Source organism: Colius striatus, chromosome 10 (assembly GCF_028858725.1).
Source record: "Colius striatus isolate bColStr4 chromosome 10, bColStr4.1.hap1, whole genome shotgun sequence".
Classification (NCBI taxonomy): domain Eukaryota; kingdom Metazoa; phylum Chordata; class Aves; order Coliiformes; family Coliidae; genus Colius; species Colius striatus.
This window is the reverse complement of record NC_084768.1, coordinates 25275853-25301773: the sequence shown is the minus strand read 5'-3', so window position 1 is coordinate 25301773 and position 25921 is coordinate 25275853. Positions and strand designations below refer to the sequence as shown.

General features: G+C 42.6%; 2 protein-coding genes across 5 annotated transcripts; both read right to left on the bottom strand.

The window, feature by feature from the left end:
• Window positions 1-440: 440 nt before the first annotated feature.
• On the bottom strand, window positions 441-18938 carry NDC1 (NDC1 transmembrane nucleoporin). Its single transcript, XM_062003746.1, has 18 exons — window positions 18619-18938; window positions 17892-18012; window positions 16589-16690; window positions 16088-16262; window positions 14868-15006; window positions 13391-13499; window positions 11900-11951; window positions 11174-11306; window positions 8963-9055; window positions 7796-7877; window positions 6768-6923; window positions 5433-5699; window positions 5181-5299; window positions 4893-4943; window positions 3776-3839; window positions 2489-2589; window positions 1511-1671; window positions 441-699 (listed from the first exon to the last, which is right to left on the bottom strand). The coding sequence occupies exons 1-18, from the start codon at window positions 18664-18666 to the stop codon at window positions 636-638; spliced, it is 2037 nt and encodes a 678-aa protein (XP_061859730.1). The 5' UTR covers window positions 18667-18938; the 3' UTR covers window positions 441-635.
• Window positions 18939-19024: 86 nt separating this feature from the next.
• On the bottom strand, window positions 19025-25759 carry YIPF1 (Yip1 domain family member 1). Of its 4 annotated transcripts, none has more exons than XM_062003748.1 (10): window positions 25688-25759; window positions 25446-25520; window positions 24589-24752; window positions 23664-23744; window positions 23472-23559; window positions 23227-23343; window positions 22011-22177; window positions 21248-21430; window positions 20244-20338; window positions 19025-19269 (listed from the first exon to the last, which is right to left on the bottom strand). In XM_062003748.1, exons 2-9 carry the CDS (start codon window positions 25474-25476, stop codon window positions 20249-20251), a joined length of 921 nt encoding a protein of 306 aa, XP_061859732.1. In that variant the 5' UTR covers window positions 25477-25520; window positions 25688-25759; the 3' UTR covers window positions 19025-19269; window positions 20244-20248. The 4 variants fall into 4 exon arrangements, with proteins under 4 accessions (XP_061859732.1, XP_061859734.1, XP_061859731.1 ...); XM_062003750.1 differs by having other exon boundaries at window positions 24589-24722; XM_062003747.1 differs by lacking the exon at window positions 25688-25759 and having other exon boundaries at window positions 25446-25579.
• Window positions 25760-25921: the final 162 nt, after the last annotated feature.

Sequence of the window (25921 nt, the reverse complement as noted above, 5' to 3'; positions counted from 1 at the left end):
TTTACTAAATGCAGTCATGTTTCCTGTAAGCTTCAGCATAGATCAGAACTTCATTTCCTAGGTCACCTTAAAGATAAAATCCAAGCTGCCAGCTTTTCAAGCAGTACTTGTCTCCTAACAATGCTTTTCTGCACACCCATTTTACTCTGAAGGAATATTTCCATTTCACAGGAGAGCAGCATGTTTTATTCCTGGGCACATCTGTTTCCTTCTCTTAAAGTACACACTTCATCTGCACTAAAAGATTTATGAAACACTTAAGCACACTAAGTATCTACGTAAATCTCTCCTCAGTCCTTTAACAGAAAAGGGTAGGGAAAGAATACATCAGGAAAACCTGAAGGATCTGAGTAACAAAGAAACTCTGATAATCTCAAATGTCAGTCTTACCAGAACTGGCACTCTCTCATTTGTAAGTGATATTAAAAAAAGGCAAGAGGAACTCAAAAAAAGTTTTATTATACAAAAGATGATCCAAACCCACAAGAACTCTTCTACAGATCTAAGAGTTTTGGTCTGTGACTTGTACTTCCATCTGCTTTTCCAAAAAGCCGAGATAAAAGGCTCATTAGTCCCGTTTTCTTCTTACCAAGTGTTGAAAAAAACCCAACTGTCGCTGCATCAAAATCTGTTCTTTACTCTTTATATTCCAGGAACTGCTGAAGTCTTTTCTTATGTTCTGCAGACACTTGCACTGCACTAAAAACAATAAATGCAGAACAGAAGATTTTTACATTAAATGTAATACATCACCAAAAAAAGCCTCATGCCAAAATTAAGTAGACATTGAAATCAACAATTACACTGAAGCTACGTTTTAGAAAACCCATCCATGTGGAAAAACCTACATTCTAAGACAAAAAAAGTACATGAACCCTTAAAACTGTCCATCTTTAACCTCTACAGCTTCCATTACTAAAAGGCACTTGTCTCAAGAAACCAAAATGATTTCCTCACTCTTAAACACACACAGGCAACTGTTTTACCTAAATCATTCTTGCAAGTTAAGAAAGAATCTCTTGAAATTATCTCTCCTGTATATCAAACACTTCCAAACTGAGCAACATTTCCTCCCCACAGGGAGAGATGGGCAGATACTGCAGAAGTTTCAGTCCTGTATATTCCAAGGCCAAGTATGTGAGTGTGTCTGCTGCAACAGTCGCTGAGGGAGCCATCGGGCATCCAAGCGCCAAGAGCATTGCATTATTTGGACTTTTCACAGGAGTCTCTCTCTCTCCACACCAGACAATTGTCTCTAGTTGATTTACTTTCTTTTCAACAGCTAAGATTTATGAAATGAGTGGTATTCGTGGACTGCTTCTGAAAAGCTTATGAAAAGTCACTCAGGAAAACTGCCCAGAAATCTCTGAATAACGAGATTCAAAGAGGGACCATAGATCTACATAAGAATTTTTTTGAGGTTCCACAAGTCAAGAAATACTAAAAATACCACGTTAGAATGACGACCTGAAGGGATTTTTGCCCAGACTTTCACAGGTCCTACACTTACTTCAGGTGTTCTCCAAAGACAGTGGTTATGCGGTACAGTGCCGTTTTCAGGGAGGCTCGCAGCGCAAACCGTAGCGTTTTGTAGGATGTGTCCACCAGACTGCCTGAAGTCCTTGGGGGCTTGCTGGAAACATGAGGCAGTTTGAAATGTCTGTCTACAACCTGATGGAGAAAAACAGCAATGAACTTGTTTCATCTGCTCAATTATTTCATAATGTAACTAGCATGTGTTCATGTAACTAACATGTTCGGGTCTCTGTAAAGGAGTCTTAAATGCTAAGCACAGCAGTCACTGCAGTAGAAATACAGTTGTTTCTTTCAAAAACAAGGGCATTGGCTTTTTTCCTCCTGGTGCCTGTTCTTGGAATAGATGACTTACACTGAAGAACTTGAAAAACCTCTCAATTCTTTCCAAGAATCTCCATTAAGGCAGTGTAAAATGATTATGTCAATAGGACAGGCACAGCCTTGGAAACACATCTGGATATTTATCTATCTTCTAATACACATTACACAAACATCAAAAACAGTCTTAGTAGAAACACCACACAGATCTTATCTTCTGCTATTTGCAAGGTCTCCAAGCACTCCAAGATGTACAAGGAATTGTATACAGCCAAATAAAGACTAAGTCCTAAAGACTAAGTCCTAACTGTGCATAAAACACAGTATTACAATTGCTGCATCCCTGAAATAAAGTCTTTAACTGAGCACGTAGTACCATTTTTTTAATGAAACATTCCACTAAAAACACGCTTCCTACGTCTATGTTTTAAAAAACTAACAAGGTTTTTATTCAGCCGTTTCATATCACACAGAGGCAAATGGCTGTTTTGTTTAGATTAACTGCATAACAGTTATTACAGCGGTAACAACTTCAATGTTATGACTGGTCAGCAAGGTCAGAATAGAAAATTAACAAAACTCCTTCTCTTCTCTTAAACTTGTTCTGCAGTGAGGAAAAGCTAATGGTTTTTACCTCCTGAAGAGTCAGTAAAGTGTTCAAGATAGCTGGCAGTGTAGTTTGGACAACTCCAAATTGGTCTTCAGTAAAGGAGGCTGCTACCAAATGAGACAGACCTTTAAAAAAAAGAAATTTGCTCTAACTACTGAATTCTCACAGTTTCTGAAGTATTAACAAAGATCATGGTTTTGCCCAAAGATTTTATTCATGTGGTGGAATTCTTCAGGACTTCCTGCAGCGAGATGACAGGAACCTCAGCTTTGGCTTGCTTCAGGACCAAACCAGTTACTGGCTTGACAGGTGCACAACAGTTTGAGGTTGATGATAAGGCAAGAGAGATCATATGTAAAATAAGCTTTTAAAAAGCATTGGCTCCCTCTTTCCTCTGCTCCAATCAGAGCTGTTCCTGACATCAGCCAAGAGACAGAACCTCTTTCACAATTCTTCTAGCCATACATGACCATTTCTGATGGCTTCATTCTCTTTGTTCAGCTTTTTGGGGAACTACTTTGAGGAAAGCATCAAATTAGTTTTAAATCCTTTCTCAGTTTGTTTATCATAGTTGAAAAAGTTAAAGCCTGGCCCGCTGCCCTTAGTTAAAACACAAATGGCATCTTCTGCTGTTCTGCAAGCTGTATGTGCAATTCTCGTCTCCTGACTCCACGTGTCCCAAGCTGGCCCTTCGATCTGACACAGCCTGGTGCATCTGCCCAGATAACATCCAACCCAGAAAAAGACCAACTTCTGCACACTCAAATCTGAGAAAAGAGTCTATCAATACTGGTATTTGCTCATAATTTTGAAACAAACAAGAAAATCCTGTAGTGCAACCACATACTGTCCTTGTTCTTTTAATTCTCTGCAGACCACCTTGTTCCATTTCTGTATTAAGTTCCTGAGTGCCTCCCTCCCTCAGCTCTCTGTGATTTACAGAGAAAGACTCAGAGATTTTAGCCAGAAAAGCTGCTGTAAACAGACCTGTTACTGGAAAAAATGTAAAAGTGATACATGGGTTCACATGAGAGAGAAGCAACAGAAATCATACTTAGGAATCTCTACCAAACCTCTACAGACTATAAACTAAAAGATCTTGAATGAGATCTCAAAACTAATGAGTGAATTAGACCTCTACTCATGTTGCTATCTGAAATGCAGTCAGGTTTTTGTCAAAACAAATTCTACAAATTTTCTACCATTCCATTTCTCAAGCACAGAGCCCCAGAAACCTGGAACTGGATCCTTTCAGTTGTTGTAGCTCCATGAGCCAACAGAGTTGATCACCTGGAAACAGAAACTGCTCACCTTCCAAAGCCCAGATGTGCATTTGGGCATCAGAGAAGACAGCTTGGATGGAGGCTTCTGGGTGCTGAGAAGAAAGCAAAGCATTCTCAGTGCACTTCATGAATAATATCACCAAAACAGTAGGTTTCAATTGAGGTGTTACACATTTGATGGGGTCACGTCCCTCTCCTCAGAAAAGACCTGAAAGGCTGACAGATCTCAGGGAATACCCAGAAAAATCCCTTCTTTTAAGAAACTAAAATTTCTTTTTGGACAGCAGCTGCTCACAAAGCTACAGCTGTAAGTGGGACTTCCAAAAATAAAAAATAAAGACATTAGCTAGCTAGTTTTCAATAGTTAACTGGGCAATTCAATTCTCCCACGCCTGTTTCACCAGCTTGCTTGCCTCAGCCTCTGCTCCAGTCTGTAACTGATCAGAAAACACTGCTGTACATGTAAGCATAAACCATTATCACATAAACAGAAAGGAACTGCCTATAAAAATATGATCTCTACTTGCAGAAAACATTTAAGTCCCTGAAAAACAAAGACCTGAATTAGAGAGGGATTGCTTCTGTGAAACAACTGACTTATTGTTCAACTATGCTGAGAAGCATCCAATTTCTGTGTAAACACTATGCAAGCTTAGTGTAAGTGTTCAACTGAACAGCAGTAGTGATGTTAGTACCAGTATTTGATAAGGAGAAAGTCCCAACATTCTAGCTACTGCTTCTCCCACAGAGGAAAACTATGAAGAATTTATTTGGTACAATGACCTGAGTAAAAGCAGTTAACTGAATTGTAAAATTAACTAGAAGCTGTGTCATCTTACAATTCCTACACCAAGACAATTGAACTCAAGCTCTCAGTTGGGTTATACTAGTACATGATTCTTTAAGCAAAACACAATTTATAATTAGATGAGTTTGATCAAGTTTTGGGGTTTTTCTATGCAGGTATGGGAGAAGCCTGCTATGAAACTCACAGTAAGAACAAAGTTGTGCCTCTCGAAAACCTTAGATGAAAAGAAAGGGTTTAAAACCATTTTGCTATAGTAAAGTTTTGCCACAGCAGAACCCATACACTCAGAGGTTTCCAGTCCACACTGCTCAGCCATAAAACCTAAGATCATGATTACCTTGCTGAAGAAATACATTATCAGCACTCGTTTTGATAAGAAGGTTTTTATCTGAAAAGAAACAAAAGATCAAAAACATCATCCATTGTTAACTAAAGTATGTACAGTCAGTCCTCCTCAACCCTACCATCTTCTCTCAGTGTAAAGGGATTGGGGGGTGGGGGGAAGGTTTTTCTTATGTAACCTAACTGAAGAAGGAACTATTCACTCCAAAAATCCACAAAGTTCTTCCAGAAGAGAGAAGGCCTAAGCTGCACTGGCTGCAACCAATCTGTACTGCAACTTTACCTGTTCTTGCTTGTTCTGAAGCCAGGTGTAAATAAATCTTGGCTGTACTGCCTCACTGCCAGCTCTTGCAGGAGAGGGTACTGTGAAGGATTTGTGGTGGGAACCATTCATTTGCAGATCTATAAGAGAAATACAGTATCTTCAGAAAAATTTGTTGCTGTCACTTTAATTCCTAAGGCACAGATCTCTGCTGACATGGCTACTACACTTATAACTGCAAGGCTAAGAACAGTGCTGCAGGAAAACACCTACCTGAACCTGATGTCCACAGCTTTGGTCCCCTTCTAACAACATGAGGGCTTTGGCTTGATCCATGCCAAGGAGAGCTTACGTCCACATCTCCCACCTTGGAATTTAAAGCAGGTGAGCCAAAAGGTGAACCAGCCCCAAAAGGTGAACCAGCCCCAGACGATGACTTTAAAGGCATTAGGGATGATTTAACCAGTGAAGACATGGAGGCTCTGGGAACGACGTTAGACCATGGTGACTGGAAAGATCTATCTTCTGTCCCAAGGGCTCCTAATGACAAAGAACACACTGAATGAAGACAAACAGGCTGGCCACATATGAAATAAGAGATAGGTGTGTTATTTGATTGCTATTTCAACAACTTCTGTATCATGAGAGCTTTTGTTAAAGGACATTGTTTCTACTGTGGTCTTCCAAAGTGCACATCCACATGCGCATGAAGTGTTTTAAAAGTTCATCAGTTTAAGAACATCAAGTGATGAGAAAGGTCCCTGTGGATTTATTTCTTTTTCTCCTTTTGGTAGCTGTCATTACTACATCCTGGTATGTTTCTACAGAAAGCATGTTTTTAGGATCAAGTACTAGAAAAAAAGCTATAGAAGAACAGCATTTTTTTTCTGATTCTGCTTGGTATGTAGGAAAAGACATGGCAGTCTCAAAATGCAAGGAACAGCAGCACTAGAAGAAATTCACCTTTAGCATACCAACAATCGCCTGCTGTTCCCCAGCCACTTGTATCCTAAGCACTGACCCCTAAGAGATTCAATCAACTGGTATCCCTTGTGCCAGCACAGCTCTGCTGCCAGGAACGATGCCCAAGTCTGGCACGTGAAACACCTGACGTGCTGGGAAGCTGCACACAGCTCCAGGGTCAGACTGGCTTTTCTTACTCTACAGTGATATTAACAAATCACACAAAGGTATTCAAAGTCCCCACAACAACAAAACAAAAGCTAATTTTACCACCTTAAAACTAATTATAAGAGCAGTTATGCAAATTACAAAGTATCTCTGGCAAGACTGAAGTCCTCCCTGTTCTAGGTTGAAGCACTTCCTAAAACTAATTAGAGTTTCTTAATTCACGCAAATGTGGAAAAATACGGCATTGAAAAGAATATCATGGAAAGTAAACAGAGTAAACAATCTTTCCAAGTTTTCTAGTTATTTTGGCATTAATTCAACAAGAATACCCAAAATGAAACTGTGGGAGACATTTTTTGTTTGCATTTATTTGGAGAAGACCCTGTGACTTATTTTCCCCACAAAACTTCATTGAGACTAATGTAGCTATTGGTGCTTTGACGCTTTACAAAAGATTATGAGTGTTTTCTCACATACCTGGAGTCTGTGGAGACACTTTCAGCTCTCCTGCTGGCTGCTTTGCTCTCCCATTTGCTGCTGCAGCTTCCTGCTGTGCTATCAGCCTCTGGGTCAGATCACTCAGAAGATTCAAACACTCCCTTGATATTGCAGTCCAGTTGTGTGGGTGCCCACCTAGCAGCATGCACACACAAAGGAAATGCAGTAGGGAAGTTTAACCCAAATGCTCATCCTGGTATCTATTCTGACAGTGCACACTTGCTCTCACACAGCACAAGCTTCAAAGTTATTGTATTATTCCATTTCTAGGAAGACACAGTGCATTTTCACTGTGACGGCTTATTTGTATTGAGTCGAAGATGAAAAGATGGACAGATTCTCTCCTCCTGTCAATGGGGAACTCTACAAAGACTTTATTGAAACCCTCTAAGCACGCAGGCAACAGGCAGTTCATCCCATCAGGTCTGAAATCACTAAACAACTCAAATGAACAAAGTAGTATCAATGGTGATGGTAAACAGTTCTGCAGTAGTACAAACACTAGAATTCCTGATGAGGTGTAACAAAAACTTCCTGAAGGCTTTTAAGCAGGTTTAATTGACCTTCTCTGCTATGTCTTTGTATATAGCAAGAGGCTTGAGCACTAATTATAGCTATTGTTTGCTTTCACATCTCTAGTGGTGGCTCACCATGCTTGACTTCACCTCACTCGCATCTAAACATCAGGCTTTCATACACATCTATTAGATTATTCAGTTTGGACTAATCAGTTGTGTCAAGAGGACTCTGCTTTCAGTATCCTAGGACCTGTGTTTCCTCTTGGCTGTCATTTAAATCAAACAACAGGCACTGGAATTTGTTGAGTTTAATAGATGGAACAATATGAATAGATGGAACACTATAAATATAGTTAACTAAGCATCCTTTCGGAAAAGGCATCGTAGGGATGAAGCCCTGCTGGCTTATGGAGCATTAAATAACTTCTAAAAGCATCTGAGTAACACTTTTTTAATAAAGAATCAACATGAAATAGTTTTTATCATTACCTGGCTGACTAAGGCTAAAGACCTCCTGGCGTCGAACAGGAGAATACTGGGAAAGCAGCATCAAGTCTTGTAAGGCTAGAAACTAAAAAGAAAGGGAAATGTTTTAGACATTCATAAATTAGACACTTTAGTAATGGCTGAGACTATAGGTTAGACTTCCTCATCTTTTAACTGTGCTGTGCTCAACTCTTACCCACTCGTCCTTTGATAACCACAGAGGAATCACAGAATCTTGTTGGAAGGGACCTCGAAAAACGATCCAGTCCAACCCCCCTGCCAGAGCAGGACAACCTAGAGTAGGTCAGATAGGAACTTGTTCAGGTGGGTTTGAATGTCCCCAGAGAAGGAGACTCAACAACCCACCTGGGCAGCCCTTTCCAGGGCTCCCTCACCTGAACAGAGAAGAAATTCTTCCTTGTGTTTCTTTGGAACCTCTCATGTTCCAGCGTATACCCACTGCCCCTTGTCCTATCATTGGACATCACTGAGAAGAGCCTGGCTCCATCCTCCTGACACTCACTTTTTTTGTAAACATTAATGAGGCCACCCCTTAGTCTCCTTTAAAAAGGATTCAGATGGATTGCAGTTTATTTTATCACCAGTCTTGTCAGAGATCTGTAAAATCAGTAAATGTGGATTCTGGACAGGTAGGAGGATTCTTACCTTTATTTTCATTGTACTTCTTATATGAGGTCTCCAATTTCTAAGTATTCTAATCACTTAGGCCCATTAATGATTACCATAGTCAGACCAATATTACTCTTCTTTACTCACAGATTTTAGTTTGTTAATTTCAAAAGAGAAGGCACATGTGGAACTCAAACGTAAGTAGCGGGGGCAAAGCATTAAGAGTGTACAAAGGTCTGACGAGACTCCAAGTTGAAAAACCTGAATGTCAGTAACCTGGTTTTGCACCAGTACATGCTAATATGCTGCAAACAGATCTTACTTCTAACTAAATGAGTCTTCAGCTTGAAGTCACAATGTGGTGAGCACCAGCAGGTGTCACCACTGAACAAGTTTTTGATCCGAAGTGTAACCACCTCCAGTCCTGGTCTGAGACAGCTTTGGTAACAACAGCACCTCAGCTAAAATAACTGGTTGCATGCTTTGAGAGATACCTTCTCAGCATATGCTTAGCTGGCAAGATGGTGGGAATTCAATTACCTTTATAATGAGAGGGGGGTTGCTGCTTAGGATTTTAGGCAGGCACTGGTCTGTCTCTTCAGCAAAAGTTGGCTGGACAGGAAAATGATGTGTCTAAATATAAACATCAGAAGTTGAGTTATACAGAGCAAAACACAAGAAAAGCTTATGAAAGACCACACTGAGCTGTTACTTGTCAGATGAATGAGGAGCTGCAAAAGCACATCACTGTACACATCAATGCTTCAACTTACTACAGCCCAAAATTTTTGACAGAGAAACAAGAAGACTTGAACTCCTTATATTTAAAATTGAGAAGTCTCAGAAAACCCAGGTATCTTTAGCTTCAAATACCTTCCATGTCCCCATATACTCTGTAGCTTGGGGCATCATATCATAATGAAAAGAAACTCCTCTAAACATATACCTGGAAAAATATAGTGAGACCATATTTAGGAAGACTAAAATCTCAGTTGCAATGTCTGTCTTTACCAGTGTGACCACCCTGGTGAAGAACTGAGGGGTCTTTTACTAAATAATAAAATTCTTCATTTGCATTGTCTCACTGATAAACTAGGGAATTCTTATTTCATTGTCATGATATTCATATTCTGTGATTCAATAAGGATTTCTGTTCTTCTGGCTACAATATTTAAAATCTAACTAACTGTGCTTCAATTGTATCAAATATTGCATCTTTTTACAGATCACCTGTTAGTTCTGTGTTACTGTGCCCATTTTACATATCATAGCTTTATTCTCCCATTTCCAGCTGGAAAATTCAAATTTGAAGTAGCAGTTGTTTTCAAAGTTTTAATAAAGTGACTCCACGTGGACTAAATTTACCTTTTCTTTCCTGACTTTTCAAGTTAACACTATGCAAATATTTACAAACAGCTTTGCAAGTTTTTAAGGTCATAAAAAAAAGAAGGATGACTCTTTGTTCAACAGTCCAAATGGCAAGTTCCATTTTATACGTTCACAGTTGGACACTTCTTTTGCCTTCCAGAGTTTTATAAGCAAGACAATAACCACAGACACTGACACAGGCCTTCACTGATGCTTCAACCCTTTATTCTTTGAAACAGGTCGTTCACACTTCAAAGCTGTTGCTGCAGCCATCTCCAGATTCTGACACGTCATTGCATCAGCTATGCTTGACTCATTGTTAATCTTTTCTCCATGCAGTCACAAGTAGACCTTTTTAATTAAGCTAACACTCCCAACAAGCACTGTACACCAGGTCACTCCACATGAGCGCTTTGATCCAATACATTGATCGAGGATTTAAAGCTTGCTCTTTTCCCTGTTCATCTGCAGTCTAGTAATGTTTTAAAAAGTTAGATGGACATTTATTTTCCTTTGTGTTCTTACAAAGAAATACTTGCATTTGTCAATAAATAGCGAGTCTCCTGCAATTCTCTGTTGGCAAGACTTCTTCTTTTCCTCTCTTCAATCATGGTCTCACATTTATTCCAATACAATTCATTACATATTTAAATGGTCTTTTTTTAGCCATAGTCATTTGTAACTTTGTGACTTTATGTTTCTTAATTCCCAAGATTGCTTCAAGTCTATTTTAAAACTGCAGCCTGAATTAGATTAACATGTCTCTGCTTTGAAGAACTGTATACTTTGATGGTTTGCTTAAATTTGAGATTTCTAGAGCTTAACGTACAGCATTTTGTTCTCTCTCCTATTGTAAAATTGGATGGAGACCTGTACAGTACCTGGATATTATCTTCCCATGTAACCTGTAGCTTGTGTCACACTCAAATACAAAATCATTGCATGGAAACATATGCAGGGACCAAGCTAGTAAGCTCTGCCAGACACATATGGGCCCTGCACTGGCTCATCTGTCTTTGCAGCTAAAGGGGACAAGTCCATGAAGCACAAGTGGTTCTTTATTAGGGTGACTTCAACAGTGTTTACATAGATTTAGCATCAAACATGGATAGGAGAAGGGGAACAGAGAGACAGAAGTAGAGGGTGGCAATAACAAAGCACTATTTTTGTGAGCAGCACAGGCCTGCCTTGCTGCAAGGAGAGAAAGGGAGAGTTAATACCTAGGCCTGTCTCATCTACTCAAGTGTCAGATTATCTGCGGCACGTGCTTTGAAAATCCAAGAATTCATAGTAAGTTATTTCCCAGTAAATCTGCTTTGGAAAAGAAAGGATTATGTGTGAAACACGGATGCTATACCTTCAGTGCTGTCACCAAGTACTTACTTCTGTAGCATAGATTTTGAAGAGTAACCACGCAATGTACCAGGTAATCAGAAGAAATACACCACATAACCAGGCATGGTAAAACAAGGAGAGATCCAACAAGCCCGTCAGAGAGTCAAGAGGATGCAGTTTACTGCAGATAAAACAACCAATGACATGTTATTTTATTACAGAAGATGTCTATGGTAAGCTGTTACAGTAGCAATGACTCCAAGTTACATTTCTTTGCAAAACCAGTTTCTTACAGGTGTTGAGATACCATTTCTTAATTTTTCAGTAACTGTGATGAAAAAAATAATGCAATTAAGATAACAGAACTATGAAATAATTAACACTTTTAGCCAATCAAGGTATTAAGACCTCACTTTCCCTATTTTAAAACAAACAATACCCATATAAAGTCAAATATATGCTCCCTCAAAACACAGACAAGCAGATAGAACACATATATGAGATTTACCTTTGAAATACTTTAGAGACTTACAGAGATGAAAGTAAACAAGAGAAGATTCCTTAATGACTATATACAAGATAGTTCCTACAAGGAGATGTTGGTTCCTTTTGGGTCCGTTTCAGAAGTACCCTCTGCTCCCCACATCCTCTGTGGGGTGACAAGGAACCAAGTCCTGCTACACCCAAAGAACCAGCTGCTAAACTGGACTTCTGCAGCCAAGGGTCTAGCCAGCAATATTCTCCTACAAGTTTTCAATACAATGTCATCCCTACCTGTCTATATGAAGATCCATCGTGGTACTTATCCATACCTTTGGGATATAACCTAAAGGGATCAGAAAGAAACACTGAAACAAATGAGACACTCAAAACACATACACAACAAGCGAAAAAGAAGACAAAAGTAGAATGCATCTACAGACAAGAGACTGGTAACACATGTGCATCAGGAAACAATCTGCATTTGGGGTTTGTTGTTTGGTTGGGTTTGGGGTTTAAGAAACAGAAACAAAAGAATGAGAAAAGGCTTCAGGTCAACAACTATACATTGAGAGGCATAGACTTTACCTCTTATTGCTAACTTCGCAGCACTGAGTTATTTCATTAAGGTTAATAGTAATCTCATGTTAATTGTCCCTACAGCTCAGTCAGCTGCAAAGTGCTTTTAAGGACATAATGTACACTGTTAGAGAGCCACTGTACACTCCTAATTTATCCCCTAATGTAAAGGAAGTGGAAATTAGCATATTTTAACATAATTTAGGGGTATAATTACAACCATAATATAAAAAGTTCCCGATTTTCCAAAGTCCTGTGCAATCATCTTCATCAGCACAAATTTCTTTACCATAGGTCTAAAGATCAAACTTCATTTTCATATGGGAGGGAGCCATAGTGCCTTTGTTTCCCCAGTTTCCTCTAAATGACACAAAGAGCACTTGAGAAGAAAGGCAAAGTGCTAATTTTTACTGAAAATATATCAACACTACATACAGTGAAGTCATGTCCACTGCTGCTAGGTCAGGTTCAGCTCTGTGACACTATGTTTCCAATACCAGGCCATGGAAGGATCAATCCAAGGCATAAGGAGGTTTATCCATGTCAAAAAGATATTTGAGAACATTTAAAGAAAAAAAGGAATATAAATTACAGATTAAACCACTTTTTTGTGGCAACATGTTTTCAGATTTATAATCTTTTTGCCATGAATCAGGATGAGTATGTAATTAGTGGCCCAAAGCACCAGGTTTTAAAATGTGCACTTGTAAACCACAAGCCAATTAGAATTTGGTAGCTCCTCTAACATGCAAGTTATTTCACAGCTGCCTGCAACAAAATTTCCTGTACAGAAGGGATCACTAGAGACAGTAGTCTGTGTTTTGGTACAGTGAACAAACACAGATGTCCAGTTAGAAGACTATTGTTCCCCGCTCCCTTCTCCTTAGAATACTGTCCTAGAAAAGAAATTCTTACAGAAGGCGTTCATCTCTTTGGAGCAGAGACACAGCTCATATGCTAAACAAGCTTCTGTGAGGCTGTAAGAACTGCCATCATGCAGTATTCCTGTACAAACCCTGTGCCTTTTCTTACTGTTTTAGGGAGGCGTTAGTTGCTTCATTTGTTTAAACAAATCTATGTGCCTTCAGCAAGTTACTTGGAAGGCTGAAAATCGGTATAGCAGCCCTGACTGATTCAAGAGAAAGTTTTCAAAACACAGGAACTATTTTAAAAACAAAGAAAGGAGAGGATTTCAGGAATGCTTACCAAAAAAGTAATAGGTGACACAGAAGTTCCTAACAAAATACAGTGATTCCACACAACTGTGCCTAATGAGGAGAGGCAAAGATCTTCTGAAACGTAAGTACTTGTATTGCTAAAAGCAAACAAAAATGAATCGTTCAGTAACCCACATGCAGATAAAGTAATGAAATGGTAAAAAAAAAGGACAAGGTACTTGAAAACTTGAAATCTAGATGAATGTTAAAAAAATAGTTTAAGCTATTTATTATCCTGATCTTTTTCTGCCATTTTATAATCATCTCTAGTTCTCACCTTTTCCTGCTTGTAGCAGTATGAAAATGGAGGATGAGGTAAACTGACTGTGTACACAGAGGAACTAACTAGAAAAAACTGTCTGATGCAAAATAAACAGAAAGATTCAAAGCAGGCATATTTCATCATTTAGATTTCATCTAGAAGTGTTCCCTTAAAATATAGAGAAAACTGAGAAAAGCACAAGTTACAGTCAGTAAACCTCCAAGCAGCAAAACCAGAGTTAACACTGACACCTTTCTCCATACATACAAGTCATATTTCCAAACTAAAGCAATTCATTCGACACTATAAATGAATGAAACCAAAATCATGTAAAAAAATACATCTAAGTTGCATTTAAAAATATAAAGATTATTAAAAGTATTCAAGGAATATATTTTTTTTACAGTATCCTAACTCCAGCATTGCCAAAAGGATGCTTGGGTTAATGAGAAACTGAACGGTCATGACTTCATGTTTTCCACTAATACAAACAATCTTGTTTAAAGACATGTTTTGCCAAAAAGTTTGGACTTTGGAAACGTGGGAATTGTACAAACCCAACGGCTGCTATGAGGCTACAGCAATAGAAGGAATATTTTTAAGATGATGTTTCATGAGCCACTCTTCACCATTTTGCACTGGTACAAATTTCTGTGCAACTGCCAGAGAGCCCTCTCCAAAGGAATTAATGGAATTGCAGTTTCCATGGCGTTGCACACACAAACAGGCTTTGGATGTTGAGCTGCATGCAAGATTTCATGTACTACTTAGACTTTATATGAGCTGGTAGCCAGTCACAACTGATAATATGCTCCTTTTTTTGGTTCACTCCCAAGATTTTCAGCTTTTTGGTGACCTTTGTTGGCAGTTCTGGGAGTTAATATTCAGTTTGTGCATGCTATGTCTTTGTTGTAGTTCACTCTCTGCATTGGTCTGCCTCAGACAGCTTTTAATGTACATCAGAGAGGTGTAAACTTTATAGCGATAGCATCCTGGATTTCTGTGTTCATTTGAAAGGAGCTGGACAGGAAGGAGGAGGATGAACACTACTGGCATTTAGAGCTGAGTATACCCTGCATCTATTAGGGAAAGGGTGCCAATAGATGGCTGCTGCTGCCATATTCAAAGCTATAAACTACCAAGGCTTTTTTGGATCACTGTTTTACATTGACATGTCTTTCTGCAAAGGTGTTCAACCTCTTACCTGTATGATGGGAAATGGCAAATAATTCATGTTGTTAATAAGATACAGAAGACTGTAACTGTATCCCATGAAAGCTCCAAAAAGTAGAAAAAAGAGGTGATACTCATTCAGGCACATCTGAGGAACAGCATCATCTAGGCTTAATACAGAAAACTAAGAATTAATTATGAGTTCAAAAATAAAATAAAGCTCAACCCAGAAGTTTGATTTTGCTTTCCTGATCAGTGCATATGATGGTATCTCAGGAAGTTTCTAAAGTAAGAATCCCACCAACTGTTCAAGTAGTTTATGCGTGAGGATGCTTGTGGTATTTATGAAGTACATCACATTAACCAGAAGACCAAGACTTAGTTCAAGTAACAAACAATGTGTCACCATTTAACTTTCCATGAAGTCCTCTGGTAATCTAGTTTTCCTGGCCCAGTTATTTCTCTGTGCATTGTTAACAGTTACAAAGGAGGGTATTCCCCACCCTTTAATAAAGAATATCAACATATCATAGAATCACAGAGTGGTGGGGGTTGGAAGGGACCTTTAGAGCTCATCCAGTCCAACCCGCCCCTGCAGAAGCAGGTCCCATCTAGATCAGATCACACAGAAACATGTCCAGGTGGGTTTGGAAACCTCCAGAGAAGGAGCCTCCACACTCTCCCTGGGCAGCCTGTGCCAGGGCTCCCTCACCTCAGCAGTCAAATAGCTTTTCCTTATGTTTAAATGGAACTTTTTGTATTCCAGCTTCTTTCCATCACCCCTTGTCCTGTCACTGGATACAACAGAAAAAAGTGCTGCCTCAACCTGCTGACACCTGCTATTTAGGTATTTGTCAATATTATAGAGATGCCCCCTCAGTCTCCTCTTCTCCAGACTAAACAGCCCCAGATCCTGCAGCCTTTCCTCAGAAGGAAGATGCTCCAGCTCCCTGATCATTTTGGTGGCCCTCTCTCCAGAAGTTCTCTGCCCCTCTTGAGCTGAAGAGCCCAGAACAGGACACAGGACTCCAGATGAGGCCTCACCAGGGCAAAGTAGAGAGGGAGCAGAACCTCCCTCGACCTGCTGGCCACACTCTTCTTGATGCATCCCAGGATGCCATTGGCCACCTTGGCCACAAGGGCACACTGCTGGCTCATGTACTCACATTTTAGGTTTTTATTTCAAAGAAGTCATCAGTTTACAAGAAAAGTTCTTTGCATCACTTGTCTTTGACACACACAAATCATTACCTTTCTGAAGGCGTGCAGGGCACAGCAAGAAACTGGAACTTCCCTTTTGTCATAACTGCAGCACACCAAGCAATCAACATTCCCATGACACCGTGAGCAACTGAATGGAAAACTTGCTGAGGGTGAATAACCTTTCCTATCAGTGCTAATCGAGAGCATGGTATTGATGGCACAACTGTAAATAAAAGCCAAAAGTGAATCTTCACTTCTTACTAATAAAACCCTTCATTAAAAGAAAAACCCAACACTGTCACCAAAGAACTTTTCCCAGTTGGAATCAGTCACTAAATGCTACAGAAACCAATGAAGTGGCTCAGCTAAGAGGGCCTCAGGGTCTCAAAGCAGGAATCTGGGCTGATTTAATAAGCTTTGAGAATTGTCTATGTTAGTTTAAACGGAAATATACCCATCTTAGTTACACTGAAGGTAAATGCAAGTCTCTTTAAATGGTCATCCTGTTTAATTTGGGTATCAGACAGTTCAGCAATTCACAGAACCCACCTGTATAAAATTCAGCGTTGAAGATGCTTATTACGACTATCACCAGAGACAGAAGGAAGATGTAAAAGATGACGTAGGAAGTATATAAATCATTGAGAGAATCTAAAATAAATTTTAAAAACCACAATTATTGCTCAGAAGTTTACAGTAACACAACAGTGACACATGAAGTGACAGAAGAGGACACCTCAGCAGCTAGTAATAACCCAAGTGCACACAGAGGAGTAACGTACAGTGGACTCTTCAGCCTCATGCCAGATCTGCCACCCAGCTGCACAACATTTCTGCATAAAAGCATGTTTAAATTTCTCAGCAACTATTTCACACCCTTGTAACTGGTTTTGTCATAAAAGAATATTCAGAATGCTGATGTTTTGGTTCCTTCTTTAAATCTTTCAAAGCTCATTAAACTAGGGCTCAACTAATACAGTTCTGTTTCATTTAATAAAAGCTGCAACCATACAACCTCACTTAAAAGTACTAAGTTCCTTACAGAGTAAATTGGTTTTGTTTGGTTCTTTTAGGCTTTTGTATTTTCAAAGTGGGAAAAGGAGCAGGTAAATAATAACAGGCCTCAACCTCCCTTCTAAAGGTCTCAATTTTCTGTGTGTGCATTGGATGGAAAGTTATTCTCACCATGCAGAGTAGCTACTTCAGGAGTTTCACTTGCAACCCAATGCACCAAAGTTTGAGGAAACTTAAGGTCTTTATGCAAACACAGCAGAAAGGGGAAGCATATCCAAGCAGTCAGAACAGGCAATCGAGTCACTTCACCTAATTTTTTCTCAGAGGATATACATGAGCTTGCAACAGCTGTTTATACTGAGGGGGGATTATGGCTATTATAGTTTAAAGTAACACAGAAACTGCCATTTCAATGCCTAAAGACCATTCCAAAACAAGTAGAAACGTAACACAATGCTGCAGACAGTGCCCATTATCTGAGACTGAGGCCAAAACAACAGGAAAAACACCCCAACAATATAAACATGTGATGGTGAAAATATAAAAACATCAGCGGGCACCTTGTCAGGTGTGGCTAAGGAAGTGATTTTATTTTATAAACGGGTTTTAAGTTATTAATATGAGGTCTCTTTATGTAAGAGAGCATTTCAACCATCCATGCTATGATCACAAGCAGATCCGGAAGGTAAATGAAAGCAGGTGTCCCTCACTGCTGTGTCCTGCTGACACACAGCCACATGCTGTCTTCCCTTCCCAGAGCCCCTCAGCAGGCAATTCCCAGGCTGCTTCCCTCCTCCCCAGCCCCAGTTGCCGACCCGCACGGGGCCACTGCACGTACTGGAGATCCAGCGCACCGGGTGGAAGGGGTCAAGGCCACTGAAGACAACGAAGGCCGCGGTCAGGACAGGCAGAAGCAGCACAGACCAGGCAACAGCAGCTGCCACCCTCCAGCCCAGCACCTAAGGGAAGCACAGAATGGTGGGGTTTGAAGCGATCTCCAGAGTTCATCCAGCCCAACCCCCTCCTTAAAGCAGGTTCCCCTCGGTCAGGGGGAACAGGAACATGTCCAGGAGGGTTTGGAAACCTCCTGAGAAGGAGCCTCCACACCCTCCCTGGGCAGCCTGGGCCAGGGCTCCCTCACCCTCGTGGGAAAGTTTTTCCTTGTGTTTACATGGAACTGTTTGTGTTCCAGCTTACGTCTGTTACCCCTTGTCCTGTTACTGGATACTACAAAAATAGGTGTTGCCCGTCCTCCTGACATCAACCCTTTAGGTACTCAAAAGCGTTGATGAGGTCCCCCTCAGCCTTCTCCAGACTACACAGCCCCAGTTCCCGCAGCCTTTCCTCGTAAGGACGGTGCTCCAGTCCCCTGATCATCTTGGTGGCCCTGCGCTGCCTCTCTCCCGCAGTCCCCTGTCCCTCCAGAGCTGGGGAGCCCAGGACTGGGCGCAGCGCTCTCCACGCGGCCTCACCAGGGCAGCGCAACGCGTGAGCGGCCGCGGGGGAAGCGACCCGCGGGGGAAGGGACGCGCGGGCCGCCGCCGGCCCTCAGGCCCCGCACTCACCTGGCGGAGCAGCGCCCGCTGCCGGCCCCCGCTCCCCTCCGCCTCCATGGCGGCGGCCCCGCCGGCCCGCGCCCGCCGTTCAAAGCTTCGACCGTTCCACCGCCTCCGCGGCCGCCCGCCCCTTCCGCCGCCGCTCTGCAGCCAACGGCAGGCGGGCGGCCGCGCCAGGCCCACCTCCAGGGGAAGTGACGTCCCGCCGGCAGCCGGGCCGCGGCCCCCTGAGGGACGTTACACGGCTCCCGAGTGCCGCTGGAGGGGAGCTTATACGGCCCCGCGGGCCGGCCGGGCTGCACCGGGGCCTCAAACAGTAACTCGGCAAAATCCTGTCCCACCTTCACACCGCTATCAAAGCCCCCTCCCAGCTTGGGAGGAGTATGCGGTGTTTCCTGCCCGAAACAGTCTCACATCACTTTCTGAACACTTTATTCAGAGGCAAAAGTGTGGCACGGGGAGGGAAAAAAAAACACAGGCAACAAATTAGGATCACACTTCTTATGGTAACAGCTTCCAGTGAGCACGGAGGTGTCCGAAGGGCCATGGGACACTGCTGTCCTCCTGCAAAAAACAGCCCCTGGTCTTGCACTTCTCACGGTCTTCAGTGAAAAATATAATCTAAAATAAAGTTACAGATGGAGACACGGGCACTGTAATCTGAAAGAAACAAGTAACTCCTATGAATGTCGCAGCTCCTCACAGGCACCAGAGAACACAGTAAGGCACGTAGCTAGATATAAATCCTAAATTCATTACCATTATATTGTGTCTTATTAGGCACCTGGGATGAGACACTGATTTTGCAGGAGGAAAGCCTCTAAAATGGATCTGCATGATTAGACTGTGTCACAGCTGGTAATTTTTTATGACTACTCTGCTAGACGTATTTGGCCGATTTTTAATATTTGTTTCCCTTTTTTAATCTAATTCAGCTTCTAGTAGGTAAATACTCCGATTTCCACATGCACACTTGGGGCTGGTCAGGCCTCTGGATGTCTATTAGCCCTTTCCTGGACTTGTTCCACGTCTCATCTCTCCAACAGAATTCAAATGTCGTCTGCTGCTGGCAGCACTCCCAGCTACCAGGAAGCAAAACCTCAAACCATGCCACGCAAGGAATGTGGCCCATAGGGATGGCTCGAGAGCCCAGGCAGCCCTGCTCTGAGACTGCACAGCTGGCCCCATACACAGAGAGAGATGCTGCCCCCAAACACTCTTACAAACATCAAGGGGAAAAAACACCCAATTGATCATTAAAAGGAAAGGTAAAAAGCAATATGTTATGATACTCCTGAACTTTTACTTGTGCAGTACAAATTCTAACAAACACTCAGGCTTTTGTAAGGGACTGAGGTGAAAAAACTCCCATCTTTGGAATGACCCTTTGGGACTGAGCAGATTATTTAAATGTGTGCTTCTTCACCAAAAGTAAACCACGTAAACTTTGTTCCCCAGAGCCTTTGACATCTTTATGGCTATACTTTAAATATACAACTGAAAGAAAAGGTAATCAGTGGCATTTATATAGAGGTGCCATTGGGCAAAATTAGTCTGTCCTCACATTTCCACTCAACCATAGTAATGGGAAAGTTTCTAGATGGTTACATAGAAAGGTTAGACTGGGCTCTTACCTTATTTACCGACTCTTTGTTATTACTGTTGTTCCATTGTGAGCAGGGATAATAGGTGCAGGAAAATCCAGTTCGGGGGCATCAAAAAAGTATGCCTACATTGTTACAGAGGAGAAAAACTGTTCAGAGAGTAACAAACAGTTCTGCCTCATCTTTCCACACTGACTGTACAAGGTACAAACACAGCAGTAAAATGGCAGATTTGGGACTTTCCTGGTTTTATCAGATCAGCAACAGCCAAAACAGTGCTCTAAACTCTACTTTTAAACGTCACCAGTAGCAGCTAAGGCCTTTGAAATAGACCTGCACTAGAAAGGTCTGGATTTCAGCTATTTATTTGACCATTTGCTGTTTTAATTAATGAAGCTGCAGGCAGCCTCCAGTGACAGGAGCCCCACTGAAGTCAGCTGCAAGTCTCCTGCTAACACAAAAGTTGTGTTTTGCCTTTGCCTCCCTGCACGCTGAGCTGCAGGGAACCAGACCCATCTGCTCTGGAAGCTAGCAGGGGAATAGAACTGATGATATCATTCTACGTACTGCAACAAACAGATATGAAATAATTTAGGTGCTCAGCTCTAAGCATTTCAGTAGCATTAGGGTCGGCTGCCTTCACAATGGTGATGTTTTACTCAGTTCTAGCAGGCTTCACACATAAAACTCATAAGCACACACTACACGTTGAACATTTCAGAGAATTAACTAAGCAGAGTACTCATTGCAATAAGCTGTGACTGGATACCATAAAGATTAATGCTTTGCTGATACTATGATGAATTCCACAGAAATTTAAGACTGTTTTGTTAGGGGTTTGTGCTAAAAACGTATTGGCAGTGCTAGCAACAAACTCAAAGTCAGATTGGCACCAATGTTTGCCATGTTTGAATTAACTGGAATTTTTGCTTTGGAAGTTTTTCAGAAGTACTGTTTCTTCACTGATTTTTTAAGAAAAGCTTTTGCAGCAACCAGGAAATAATTGAGAAAGAAAAGGCAAGGCAGGGTCATACCAAACAGCCGACAGACAGCAGGGCATGGAGCAGAATGATAGTCCCCACGGTCGACAGCGCGATGCGCCGGTTGTCGTCTCGGACAGCAGGCCAGAAGGTCATCACCAAAACCGACCCCGAGAGGCACAGGGAGAATATCATCAGCACCCAGCGCACCACTTTTTGTGGAATGATCCATAAAATCTGTAAGAGGGAGGAAAATGATTGTTAAAACAAACTGTGAAATGGGGATTTGTTTATTTAACCCATTGTTCTGTGACATTTCATCACCTCCAGCCAATTTGTGCACAAATTAACTCCTGCCTTAGCTGGTATGTGTCTGGTATTTGAGAAAATAGCAAACATGAAAAGAGCATCTCCCTTGAGTTGCAACACTCCCTCCCAAGGCCTGCTCCTTGCCAGCATGGCCCAAGACAGTCCTTGCTAGGGAAGCTTGTCCTTAGGGCCATCAGCATTGCCATCTGGCACACTCGTATCTGTCTGCACCCAGGGACACACATCCCCACCCCCAAAGTTGCCTCCAGCACCCTTGCTGGATTTGCTGCCTCTGGGGAAATGACCTGTCCTGGGTTTTTCCAGGACCCACAAACCACAAGATGTCTTTATGTTGGACAAGCTTCAACAAAAAAGCTTTATTCTAGGCAAGCAAAAGGAGCAAATCATTTTCCCAGTCCCCAAGATTTTGACTGATATGAACAATATTACAAGAAGTATCAGATTTTTCAAACAGGTAAGAGAGCTGCACTCTCTGGGCCATACGTACCGCGGTGGGAATGTAAATGAACAGGGAGTAGCCATATACACACACTATCTCCAGGAACGAGTAGGAGACAATGTTCATAACTTTAGTGTTCCTCCACATCAGGAATCCCCAGAGAGCAAGGGGAACAAGCCAAGCATATGCATAAATTGTTGTTGCTGCTATGGATACTGGAAATAGGACAAAAGATTTCACATGTTATTTAGAATACCAGCCAGAACCAAAGGCATTTAGCCTGAAAAGTACAAACTACCTCTGAAGTTACTCTCAAAAGATAAAGTTTGAATGATTAATAAACTGAGAACTTGACGTTTCCACCCAGTTTACACCCACTACTTTGCCAGCACTTCAGATTAGTTTAAAATTAAAGACTCCAGAAAGTACTCTCTTGGTATTTTCAATTTCTTTTTTTACACCTGTGTATAAAGTGCTGTTGGTTTCAGCGTGAATGTCACAAGGGAAAACTTAGTTAAAAACAGAAAGCTGTCTACTAATAGCTACTGAAAAATGGGGATAGAATGCAGACAAGCTGAAAAAAAAAGATAGAGAATAGAGACACGAGTGTCAAACGTGAAATTACTCAGGTGACTGGATTCCCCAGTGGCAGCATTCATGCTGTGGGGTTTGGAAACAAACAGAAGCCATATTCCTCTGCATGGCCAGCAGTCTACTTCATACTGCAGGGACAGCTATCAACACCTGACTCCTCACTCTGAGTTCTCTGGGGCCCAAATGAGTTGAGCACCTTTTGCTTATTTTTGAGTTTGCCAGAAGGGAATAACTGCCAGCCCTCGGTAGGTGATATAATGCTCTGATTTAATAATCTTCTGTCTGAGGCCTGCAGGCTCCTAGAAGGCCATGGATCCAGACAGGCACCTAACAAAAGCACCACAGTGGCCACTGCTGGGCTTTCGCTCTCTGTACAAGGAAGCATTCACTAAGGCTGAGAAAACAATTGCTCTGATTACTCCTGCTTGCTCTAATAAAACCCCGTGACTACTTTATGCTCTGGAGGAGTAGGGTTCTGCCCAGTTACAGCCCATTTTATGGACTCATTTCACATCTCTCAAAATGTAAAGAGAGCAATCAATCAAAAACCTCTGCTAAATCAAGGCTGTGACCTGGTTTTGTATTACTTTTTCTGCATTCTAAAACAAAACCAAGCCCAAATCACCAAGCCAATACCACAAACTCAGGACTGTATTGACCACTTACAAACCTTTTCTGAACTGAGGCACGTAGTGGTACGTCGGTTTGCCCAGATGGATGAAGAAATTGGAGAGATTGCCACTAACAGCAATGGTAAAGACGAGTGTGGCACATATCCAAAAGGGACCTTACAAAGAAACAAAAAACTTCAACGACAATTCCTCTGTCCTCTTGCTTTTTAAGATTAGCAAGTACAAAAAATACAAACTTGGAACATTTAGCCCAGGGAGAGAACTTCTCACACCTCGTACCTACCGTAAAGGTCAGGGTTGCTGCGGATATACAGCCTTACAAAGTTTTTCCCTGGTACTGGGAAAACAGAACCTTTGATTCTGTCCAGGACCTGTGAAAACATACAGATATGTCTGACTGAAAACACAAAACCACCTCATTGTCTGGATAAGGTGTAGTTCAGATAATAGCTCTCCTTTGGCGTAGAGCATTAACCTGGTACGTGTCCACATCAAAGAACGTCTGGTAGTACTCAAATGTCCAGAAAGGAGCACTTTTCTTCTGTCCTGCAAGCAGCTGTATGGTGAGAAAGGTAACATGGAAAAATGTTACAAGCATGAAACTCAAATGCTTTACTAGCTCATTTACACAACAGTACAACGATTTCTGTACCCAGATAAAAACAAACTTCATTGGGTGGCACCTGCTATGAATTTTTAAAAGGTTTGCCTTCCTCCTCTAGTGTTTGTTAGAGGCAACTAGTCTCTTACCTCCCTGCAAGCAGAATAGTGGCCTGGGGTTCTAAGAGCAGCCTGAGACTACCCTTCTGCCACATCATTTCTAACACACGTCTTCATTGGCAGCACAAGTTCCCTCCGGATAGCCAATGGCTGTATTAGCTGAACCCTTCAGCCAAGCCTTGCCCATTTCCAAGTTTCCTGCTCTGCTGCCAGAGTGACCAGCCCCACAGCAGAACTGACAGAAACAAGCACAGTGCTGGGTTTTCAGCTGCTGCTGCGCTCATCTCTTAGCTTAAATCACAGAATGGTAGGGGTTGGAAGGGGCCTTTAGAGATCATCTAGTCCAACCCCCCTGCTCAAGCAGGTTCACCTAGATGAAGTCACCACCATTTCAGTGCAATTTCAGCTGGCAGTGTTGGACTTGATGATCTTAAAGGTCCTTTCCAACTGAAATGATTCTATGAGTCTATGAATTTCCTAGGCTGCAAACCGCAACAACTGAAGAGCCAACATCCATATGCTTTTCCCAACTCTGCTATCAACAAAGTAACCTGCAACAGAGAAGCAGCAGAGTTTGAAGTCACTCAGTATGAATCTCTGGTGTCTTCTAGAAACATCTCAGCATTGTCAGCCCCATTGGTACACAACTGATGGAGGCATGGTGGGCCCAGGAGCATTACCTCTGTTTTATCCGAGTCATCAGTCCCCAGCAATTCATCATCCTCCTCCCTCCCTGGCTCCTGCAGACGGCTGTGCTGATTCTTGGGTGTTTCTGCTGGCTCGTCGATGCTTATTGTGGTAGCGTCAGGGTTTGCTGCAAGCAAATTAGCTGCATCGTCAAATTCTGCAAGTAAGTGCAGTACAAGACAGGTGATGATGAAGCTACCAAAACTTGTCTTCTCACTCAAAAAACTACATTAAAACCCCTCCACAGCCCAAGAAAGGACATATCACTAGCTTTAGCATGTCAAGTATGATCTGTCTCTTAAAGCCCAAACTGACACGGATCAAGTTGGACATTTACTTAGTTAATACAGCGTTGGTTGCCCTCCTTGCTAAGTTGCCTGCAGCAATAGAGCCTAACGCCACGGGCAGAACAAGAGCCTAGCTGCATGGCAGCACGGGAGCCTAACCCCACGGCAGACTGCCTGTCCTTCCTGCAGTCAGCCCCCACTTGAGGGCCAGCAGGTCTCTGCGAGGGCAGGGGGAAGTTACCTGAAAAGACTGGAGAAATAGGTTCTATTAACCTTCTCTAAAAACTGCATTTTTCTCAGATTTAAATTTATTTCCTAAAGATCAAGGAAGACTAAAACTACAGTCTCTTCTAAATACAGTTTCTAGCATTCGCTTTCCACGCCAAAGGATTTCAGCCGACACCGATGACGTGGTGTCTGCACCTCGGGAAAGTGGAGCCGCTCCTGCCGTGCGCCCCAAGACTCGACGGAAGTTTTGGCCCAGCGGAAGCTCAGCAACGCGTCCCAGCCGCTCCGCCAGACCGGCCCCCATCCCCCCTTCACACCTGCGCTACCGCCTTTACCTTGGAATTTGAGCTCGTCCGCAGCCGCCATTCATCCGCTTGGTGGAGGAACAGCTCCCCGAGGCCTGGACCCTCCTGGCACACAGCACAGAGGCGGCGCTGACCCCACAGCGGGCGCCCGTCCCGCCCCTTCCCCTAACGCCCAGCCCCGCCGCCGCTCCCGCCCCACGTCCCCGCCCACAGCACACCGAGCCGCCCCCGGTCACCCGGCCCGCGGGTGCGGGCCCGGGAAGCCCCCGCACCTCCGGGCTCCGCCGCAGCACGATCGCTACCGGCAGCGGCCCCTCGGCTCCGTTACAGGGGCAGCGGCGCTGCGCAGCGACAGCCAATCAGCAGCCGCGCTGCTCTCCTGGCCCCGCCCCGCCACAAACACACCGGCGGCACTGGGAGCCCCGGCCAATCACAGAGCGCGCCGCGCTTCCGCTTCCGCCCGCCCCCTTAAAGAGCCCGCGGTCCCCGGCTAGAGGCGGGGCCCG